The sequence below is a fragment of the Helianthus annuus genome, chromosome 5 (genome assembly GCF_002127325.2).
Source record: "Helianthus annuus cultivar XRQ/B chromosome 5, HanXRQr2.0-SUNRISE, whole genome shotgun sequence".
In the NCBI taxonomy this organism is placed as follows: Eukaryota; Viridiplantae; Streptophyta; class Magnoliopsida; order Asterales; family Asteraceae; genus Helianthus; species Helianthus annuus.
The window spans coordinates 28,531,952-28,542,409 of record NC_035437.2 but is presented as its reverse complement, the minus strand read 5'-3'; the positions used below and the strand labels follow the sequence as shown (position 1 = coordinate 28,542,409).

The following is a 10,458-nucleotide window of genomic DNA, read 5'->3' as shown; positions in this document are numbered from 1 at the left end:
TTTATAAGTGGTAAGCAGAGAACATAAATTTGTCAAATTTTTAAATTTGTGAAATTTATTTTGAGATAGAGGAAGTGCAGGTAAAGCCAGGTTTCGATTCCTAAAGCAGAGTGTGTGCCAGGTCATGATCCTGATCCCAGCATATTGATAGGGGGAGTCTGTAAATGCAAAGAGCCAGATTCTGATCATGATTCTGCAAGAGCTAAGTAACGATTTTGGATGTTAAAGTTCATGCAAGCTGATGATGCTAATGAACTTAAGGAATCTAGAGATCTGATCAAGAGATTGAAGATTGGATCAACATCCGAGGGGAGGTTATTCGTTGGTGCTGATTGATAAAGAGAAGAGAGAGATTGAGGATGCTTTACAATGTCAGATACTTCAAAGGAGTTCGAGAGGACTAATAAAGACTGAAGATTGAAGACTCGACACTGTAGACTCGTCAACATCCGAGGGGGAGTCTATTGGTGCATACGTCTGTCGAATTCGTCTTGTATCGAATCTTGTTTTAGAATAGATAGATCAAGGCACGTTATACGAGAAACATGTCAAAAATGGGTTTGGAAGTAATTCCGCACGAAATTACCAAATGGTAATTCCGCATGAAATTACAGTCTAATTCCGCATGGAATTTAATTCCGCATGAAAGCTAATTTCGTGTGAAGTAATTCCACACGAAATTACCAGCCTATAAATAGTGGTGCTTTGATTTCATTTGTAACTTTCCGATTTCAGTGCCGAACTGCTGCCGAAGTGTCGTCTCGCTGTAAATCATTGTTAAATCAATAAGAAAGACAAGTTAAAGTGTATTTCTAGCTGAATTGACCTCAATACGACTGTTTCCACCTTTCGTATCGAGAATAAACTCTTCTGAACGACTCGTTTGGTCGGTAAAACGATCCTACAACTTTGACTTGTACTTTGACTTTGACTTCGGAAAGCCGGGTTGTTACATTGGAAAACCTCCAAGCCGCAACGTGATTAAACGACCTTGTTTACTTTGCATCGTACGAGGTACGTGCCTCGGCAAGAGCTTCATCCTCGGCTACACCTTCCTCGCGGGTCAACGCAATGATGTAGCACCTCTCAAAATGTGTACACTTTACGCGTAGCGACATAAACCTTCCTAAAATTTGTTCTTTTCTACAAAAATTCTAACCTACACGTTCGTAGATTGCGGTCCTAATCATGCTCCAAGTTTGAGGCGCATTGCCAGGGATCCTAAACCGACCCTATCCGCCCAACTTGTGACTAACGCGACATCACCGGCATCGGTTCAACGACGTACCATTTAAATAAAAAGGTTGATAGTATAAAAAAGGTTGAGAGTGTAAAAAATTGAGAGGATGGAGAGGTTTTTATGTGAAATAAAATAGGAGAGTGTGTGTATACATAAAGGACGCCATGCTAGTGAGGGGTGGTTTAGTTAAAGCCCATAGCCTTCGTAGCACTAACGTGACACATAAAGGCTTTATTCCACACACTAGCCTAAGTGCACTCACATTTCATCCACCACCTCTCAACCTACCTTCAAAATTTTAAAAAATTAACAAAAATATCACTACATCACATCCACCATCTTTATATTCACCCCTAAAATTTAACAAAAACTACTATTCAATTGTATATGAGACATTATGGGATGCGAATTTAAAAAGTGGGGTAGTGGTATAATATTATGATGAATGAGTTGGAAATTTCTTATTGACCATTCAATTTTCGTCTGGACGTGTTTAAGGAAACGCCAACCCACAAATTTGGACGAAAACGTCCCATGGTCTAAGACTTGTCTATTTTTTCTTGTATCTGCAGGTTTTTATTCTTTTATTCTTTTAAATGTAGATGGATAATCATGACCCCCTTTTTCTTTTTCTGTAACCTAAATCTTATATAATTAGGTTATGATGAAAATATAATGAACGGTATGGATTAAAACACTTATTTCTACAAAGTTTTAAAGTAAAAGTGTAAATGCTTTATAATACTTTTTTTCATATTGGATCATTTTCATTTGAGAAAATACCTAGATTTGTGGAAAACGTTTTTGTCTTTACCTTTGTCTTAATGTATTACCTTTTTGTTTTCACAATGGTTCACTCCAACATTTTGTTTGGCCCATGGCATGACCCATCAACTCTGAATGGTAAAGTACTTCTATACAAAAAATAAGAAATATACAAAAAATTACTGGACGAAAGATACTTTTTGTATTAACTTAGTATAGTTAACTTTTGTAGCGGTATTTGAATACATTGATGTCATTTTTGATATTTTAGCATAAATTTTGTTGAAACGAAATTATATTCATAATAAAACATTTTTAGGTTTTTAACTCATTTTGACATTGGTATTATCAGAACCAATTACGATACTTGATTTATGAATTTTTATCGATATAAAATACCTGCCAATTTTAGTATTGTAAATACCATTGCAGAGTACCTGTACCGTAAGAACCGAACTAATACCGATCAAAACCAAATTCCTGAAATCCCAATAGTGATCAACGATTAAAGTATAAAATTAAAAGTCGTCGTCATCATCATCATACTCACTCAGTAAATCCCACCAATAGCAAAGCTAAGGTAGGGTCTGAGGAGGGTAAGATGTAGACACCCTTACCTCTACCCGGTAGGAATAAAGAGGCTGCTTCCAGTGAGACCCCCCCCCCCCCCGGCACGATAGTAGTTTTGCATCAAGCCTTGGACATAAGACACATAACACTCATCAATATAGATAACTGCCAATTAGTGCATGTACCCCCTTGTCTTTCAGCTATCAACGCCATCACATGATGCATGATTAACCATCCCCTTTTAATGTTATTTTCTCGAAATTAGTAAAATAACGTTAAAAGTAGTGCACTTTCACTTTTGCCCTCCGAACATCCACACATATATACATTATATGCGCATACCACAAACGGGACGTTAAAAGTATAAAATTAAAAGTAAAACCAACAAAGGATAAAAATATCTAGAAAAAAATAACCTTAAAAGTCCAACTTGGATCACAGTTCACACATCTTATCTTCCTCTCCATCATGCACATATGACCAATGTCCCATACCATTGTTGAAAATATAAAAAAATATTTACATCCCTCACCAAAAAACAATAATAACATATCAATCAAACATTCCAGTAAAAGCAAGACCCCAAAAAGCATCTATGTGAAACTGTTGCCGCACACAAACAATGTTCTTTGTTGTCTAATCAAACATTCTCGATATCATCAAACTTAATCTCGACCCCTTTTCCCAAAAGTTCATTCAGACTTTACCCAATGTCGTCCGATAAACAACAGTCTAAACCGCCGCCGGTGATCGGAAAGATCGGCTATTACACCGTGTTTGTCACACCTACTGCAAAACCCTCACCGGAACCGTCTCCGGTTCAGCCGCCGCCGGTTCACTACGACAAGACGGCGGCATCGTACGGCTCAAAGTTTGGCTTCTTTTGGGATGCCATTGCCACACTTCAAAACGGTATCGTTTTGGGTTCTTTTAGTTTGTTCTTATCTTAGGATATTAAGTTCAGATTTGGTTTTTAGTGGGTTTGTAGATGTGGATCTTGGTGTATTTTAGTTTTTTTTAGAATAAATGAGGGATAATAGGTATTAACTGACCACATCTAAAACACATTGTTTCTAGCTTTCCCCAAATCTTTGTGTTTCAAGATTAATGATAAGGTAGAAACACATTGATCCTAGCTTTCCCCAAATGTTTGTGTTTTAAAGGCAGTGTGTTCAATATGGTATCTGAAAAACATGTAAATGTGGTCTGGAGTAGTAGGGATGAGCATTTGGTATCGTGTACCAGTACCGAATTTCTCGTACCGAACATTATCGGTACCGATTCAATACTCACTTTTTGGCGTTTTCAGTACTGGAACTTTTGGTGTTCGGTAAGGTATTTTACCTTCAAATAGCAGTACCATATCATACCGCACCGAACATTTTCGGTCCGGTACCCATTTTTGGCGATTTTCGGTACCGGACCGGTACCGAGCTCATGCCAGAATCTTTGTAATGAATCTTCCTAAAATCTACTCCTAAATCCACCTATTGCCAGCTTTTTGAGACTTAAACCCGCACCACTTTATATTTTTATGTTTGTTATTTTTGTTGCAGTGCATTCAAGTCTGGATGACTATCTGGCGCATTGGTTTGGGTTGAATCAGTCTAAATATCAGTGGGCTTTGGATGATTATTATGAACACGAGAGCACGGTAAGTTTGTAAGAAGCGGAAATTTTTTACAAAAGTTATGTTTTTCTATGACGATTTTGTTAAAGATTTATTATTTGTTTCGCTTTTCTTGTTTGTGTTTGGCGGGTCGGTCCAACATTGTTATTTCTTGGTAACTTCAGGAGAAGGTTGACACAGGAGCTAAAGATATGCCCCCCAAAGCACAAAGTGTATAAACCTGTTTGTTCTGTAGGTAAGTTGTAACAACACTTTCTGCTTTCATTTGGCTTTGCAATTGAATGATTACCATAAATTATGATCTTTATTAGCGTATTGACAAATACTTTCCGATACTTATGAACGAATAATCAGGTGATCGAATCTACACAGACTATACTGTCATGTGTCTAATTGATTTTTTTGTAATCTATTTATCAAGTTTTCTTCGTTTTTGCGTGATAGGTTTTATGCAAGTGTACCTTCAGGAACTTGTTGGGTACATCTATATGTCGAAAGGTCAGAAAACGGGAGCTTTCATTGGTTGTATCAGATTAAATTTTCATGTGTAGGGTATACATGATATGATCTGATCATGATTCTTTTAGTATAGCAAGTATGGGGCCATGTGACCTTTTGCATAGTTATAATGTATCATTATCTTAGCAATCACCAAAGATAGCATGATGACTATATATTTTCATGTTCTATCGGTACTTCAATTTCCAGTTAAAAGTCCTACTTCTTGAATGAAAGTTATTTAGTTTTTTTTTATAAGAGTTAAATGTCATTTTAGTCCCTCTGGTTTGGACCATTTTGTTAGTTTAGTCCAAAGGTTTCATTTTTTCGCCTGTGGGGTCCAAAAAGGTTTTCCGTTGCCATTTTAGTCCACTGGGCTAACTTCATCCATTATATATGTTAATGAGAAGGGCAATTCAGTCATTTTATATGGCCGAATTGCCCTTCTAGTTAACAAAATTACATATAAAATGACCTAATTGCCCTTCTCGTTAACTGAACAAAAGGTTGAAGTTAACCCAGTGGACTAAAATGGCAACGGTGAAACCTTTCTGGACCCACAAGCGAAAAATGGAACCTTTAGACTAAACTGACAAAATGACACAAACCACATGGACTAAAATGACATTTAACTCTTTTTATAATAGCGTCTTCAATGAAGCTTGACCTACTTTTCTAGATTTGTTAACAAATGGCAACTATGTCAATAAGAGGTTCATTCAAATAGATAGCAATGAAGTTCCACCTAGTTCACTCAATTTTTAAAGGGGTTTAATCACTTGGCTTAAATTTTTTCATGTTGTGAAATTTTGAGCATTTGGAGTTTACCTGATTACATAATGTGGCCTGATAAGTGAATACATTTATGGAATGGGATCAAATACAAACACTTAAATTTGTAAGAACCATAAGAACCAATACATAATTGACAAGTGTCCATCAATAAAAAATTAGTTTAGGGGTAATTTAGACTTTTTGACCATATTTATTTATAACTAATTAAAAATAATTACAAAAAATATAATCAGCACAACACTATATAATTAGCACAACATCATTAATCGTTCTTCATTATCAGCACATCGTCCTCGAATCGTTCTCCATTATCAACATAAACGACATTAGCACAACATCTTCAATCGTTCTCCATTATCAGCACACCAGATGTGCTGATTATATCTACTTTTGGTGTTTGTTTGTATTATTTTGTAATTAACACATAATCAGCACCTTATTAGCACACAAATATAAAACACCTTTTGTTAACTTTTTTTAAAAAACACTTTTATAAATACAAAAAGGTATAGCAATATGGTACTCATATTAAAGATAAAAAAATACTTGATTTTATGGTATATATTTTTAAAAAAAATAATGAAGTATATAAAAGTTATTTTAGTTTAAAAAACCTTGGTGGAATTTGTATTTAATAGAAAATGGTCAAATGACTAGCAATTTTACAAAATTACCCCTAATTTGTTAGTAGTAATTTTTAATTATAAGAGTTTCATTTATAATCAATATCAACCCTTGATTTAAATTAACAATGGTTCAGATCTGTTCTTACGGTTCTTATAATTAGCACTGTTTGTACAGGATCTCAACCCATAAAACTAATGACATGGATGTCCATTGTGTAAAATTGTAGACGGGACATGTCGTGTCAGTTTATACAATTGGGATGCCGTGTTAGAGCATTCACATCCATTTCACCATATTTTCACTCTAAATTACACTAAAAAACACTAAATTTTCTTTCTCATTTTCAATTAAATAATATTTTTTATACCTTTATCATTACGTTTTCTCTCTCATCCACTCACAACCACTCACAACCACTTTCAAAATATATCAAAAAATTATAAGGGGTGAACAGTGTCCCTCCAAATATACAGATGAACAGTAACATTTTCTCTCTCCTTCACTCACAACCGCTTTTTATACACTTTATATTATAAAAACTTCATACACAAAATTTGATGAAATGGATGTGAATGCTCTTAGCTATTTTACACAATTGTATATCGTGTCATTGTATTTTACTGGTGTATATATCAGCTTTTTTAAAATAGAAAATTCAAGCATTATAATTATAAAACTATAAATAAACAATATATTTTTGTTTATGGTTGTTGTACGGTTGGCTTTGAGAGTTTTTCAAAAAAAATTGGAATTTTCTTTTCTAACTCTAAAGTTTCAATCTTTGTCAATTGAGTTAAATGCTTGGTTGGTTTATGTGGTTTGCAAATATTCCAGATTTGATCCTAATGGTTCAATAATTATAGCGTTGGTCCTAGTGGTTATAATTTTTGCAGTTGTGTGGTCCTTATCACTAACCTATGTTAAGTTTCTCAGTTAAGTATTGTTAAATGACTATAATACCCTTACCTATTAAAAAACAAAAACAAAAAATAAAACAATATATTTTCTTCTACCCTACCACCAATTCTTCTTGATCTACCCTAAACCACCACTACCACCACCATTTCTCCTCCGCCACCGAACACCTACCACCACCATCCCCCCTCCCCCACCACTAATCAATCTCGATCACTGGAATCGAACCTTCTCTCTGTATTTTATGGAAGAACAACACCACCAACAACAAGGTGGAGACGACGATTCACATTTCCCCCACTCTTTCCTCACCACAATACCTCCATTAATTTCACCAACACATCTTATTAACATGTTACCAGGAACATTCAACGATTTGATATAGAATGGGGAAGTCAAAACTCGTTCTCGTTTCGCCGGAGCACCACCAGGCGTCGGAAGACGAAGAAGGACGGCAAATCGCCATTACTTATTGATACGGTATAAACCATACTATTTATCTTATGTATTTTGTATAATATTTTAATGTATTTTTATTAGTATTCGAGTCGGTTTCGTTCGGTTTTACTAAATTTATATTTTTATAGGTGTTCGTGAAGTCTGGAGCTAAAATAGAGAAATATTGAAGATACTTGATCAAGTACTGAATCGAGCTAACACAATTAATAAACGAAAGACCGAGTGTTTAGAATAATTAAGCTGAAACTTTAGGGACTGAAGTGCAAAAGGCTGAAGGCTATTATAAACTTACTTAAAACACAAAGTCGGTGGCATAGGCCACCGACATGCATGTGCCATTTCCCTTTTTCACACAATACTTTGAGAAAAATACATTTAGGCCCCTTGCTTCCAGTTTTGTTAAATTGCGTTTTGAATCCATTTCGACATTTCCTCTTTTCACCCATACTTTGAGTGAAATACATTTTGACCCCTTGCTTTTAGTTTTGTTAAATTGCGTTTTAAGTCTCTTTCCTTTCCAAGTTAAGCTTCAATTTTCACCCACACTTTGAGTAAAATACAGTTTGGCCCTTTGCTTTTAGTTTTGTTAAATTGTGTTTTAAGTCCATTTCCTTTCCAAGTTAAACTTCAATTACATTGCAATATTAGACCATTGAGGTTTAATCTCAAAAGTTTGTAATGTTTCAACTTTATCGTTGTACCGTATATCTATACTTTTTTAGCTTATTGCTTTCTTTAATTATTTTCGTTCGCTAATTTCTTTTTTTAAAAAACTAAACGTTCGAATTCAACCATACATTGAGTTGAACTGAATACGTCAAGACATGCGCTTTCATATGGTTTGCGCATGACACAGCGCTTGGACTAATCTGTTTGCAACGTGCCTACGACGCATCGCCCGCGGGTTGTATTATGAATATTAAAATTTATGTGTCGGTATAAATTCGAGTTGGTGTACGTTACAATGTAAACCTTTTTGGGGAACAAATCAGGTCAAATATATTTTGTTTTTTGATTGTTTTATGTACGTTTCCAATTCTACGTTTCGACCCTACCGCAACACGCTAAGGGTATAATTTTTTTCGTTGATATGAATATCACTTTTGATTACACGTGTTAGTTTTCCCTTGATACACATTTTATGCTTTTTTTGTACGTTTCATATGTATGAGTCGGGTCACATATAAATACGATATACTTTACATTTTTATTCAGCTACAATGCTATTGAGTTAAATTGGATACGTTAAAATATGCGTTTTCATATGTTTAACGCATTACATAACGCTTCGACTAATCTATTCGATGTTTGCAATGTACTTGCGCCGCAAAACGCGCGGGTTTTCCACCGTGATGAAACAGTGTTTAACCAAGAGAGGTTAATTCACTGGTCTCGTCAAGTAGGGTTAATCCCTTCTTTCCGAGGATCGCTGGCTGGATCGTCCGCTGGTTGATCTCGTGCACAAGGAAACAAACCGTGACTCGTAACAAGGAGGATGGGGTGGGGGGTGCTCCTTGTTACCACTCTCCGGCGTGAGAATCAGTAATTTGCTTGGGAAGCAAAGTGTGATAGTAGTAGTAGTGAGAGAGTTGTGATGAGATACCTCAAACCTGGTTTGGGGTTGGTATTTATAGCCGAGGAGTGAAGGAGGGTGGTTGAGTTGACAGATTGACGACGCGCCGCGCTTATGCAGGTGTGTCAGGCTTGTCGGCTGTGGAGATGAAGCCACGTCCTACTGCGGTGTCAGTCTGTTGCTTACGTATCGGCTGACAGGTGACTGTCATTGGTGCCACTTGTTCTGTGATGTCAGTCCCACTTGCCTCGTGGGCAGGAAGCAGTGCTGCGCTACATCGCTGCCTGCGGTAACTACCGTTGTTTCCGCGTTCTCACTCTGGCTAAGATTGCGGGATGCGGTGCCAAGCCGCATCGCCACTTGTGGTGACTGTTGCTGTTGTCCAGATCCCTTGTATTGATGAAAACGTTCACATGATGCGGTGCGAGGCCGCATCGTTGTGCACCCATTTTCATACACCAGGTAAGGAGACATTCATAGGATGCGATGCCAGGCCGCATCGCTTATGCCTATCTTTATTTTCCTATCTCTTGACCGATTGGATTCGACATCTGTGTTTGCGCATGCCAGCACGGACACAGATAAGTTCTTGCTGGTGGGGGTTTTTGATAAGGGTAATGGTCACTCGCGGTCGTGTTGACGCGAGATCTGGGACCATACCCCTTCAAGTCCCCCCAGTCTAGTGTTGCTCCCTTATGCAAGTTGCATGTAGGAGGAGTACTGGACTATGGTGTCTAGAAGGTAGTTCGTAGTTTAGAGAAGATTCTAGGCCATGTAGATGGCTCCTGCTTCTAGAAAATCAAGCCGGGGATCTGGTAGAGTCATGTGACGTCTCTTCCGTACCGGTGAGCAAGTTCCGTCTGATGTGAAATTCTCAGCCTAGGGTTTTTGATCTGGTAGTATGGTCTACCTTTTCCTGATGTCATCAGGGTTGGTTACCACCTGTTGGTGTGTCGAACCAACCTCTGAGATTGTACCTGAAGATGTCAGCAGGCTTCGAACCAACCTTTGTGACGGTGACGGAAGACGTCTGCGGTCGTAAATCTAGTTGTAACCTCTGTGGAAGCTGATGCAATGCTGTAAATGCCTTTGCTCAAGCTCTATGTTCAGCAATTGGACATGTAATGATGATCCCTATTTTGTGGGGTGTTCATGTTCTTCCAATTAGCTCTCAAGTAACCGCACGTTCTTTGCGGTTACCTCGTTCCTTTGCATTGTTGGCCATGTTTGGTCGAACAACATGGGGTACTTGCGTCATTGTTGGCCGTGTTTGGTCGAAAAATGTGAATCTGGATAATGGTCAAATAAACATGGTCATAGGCATGGCTGTGCCCACCATTGTTTATTCTATCCAGCTCATAAGTGGGCAAACAAAGTCATAAGCAG

At 37.2% G+C, this 10,458-nt stretch overlaps 1 protein-coding gene across 1 annotated transcript; it reads left to right on the top strand.

Moving 5' to 3' along the window:
• Nucleotides 1-3,064: 3,064 nt before the first annotated feature.
• Nucleotides 3,065-4,956, top strand: LOC110940623. The gene is made up of 4 exons (XM_022182178.2): nucleotides 3,065-3,487; nucleotides 4,132-4,229; nucleotides 4,370-4,440; nucleotides 4,650-4,956. Exons 1-3 carry the CDS (start codon nucleotides 3,286-3,288, stop codon nucleotides 4,421-4,423), a joined length of 354 nt encoding a protein of 117 aa, XP_022037870.1. The 5' UTR covers nucleotides 3,065-3,285; the 3' UTR covers nucleotides 4,424-4,440; nucleotides 4,650-4,956.
• The last annotated feature ends 5,502 nt before the right edge of the window (nucleotides 4,957-10,458 follow it).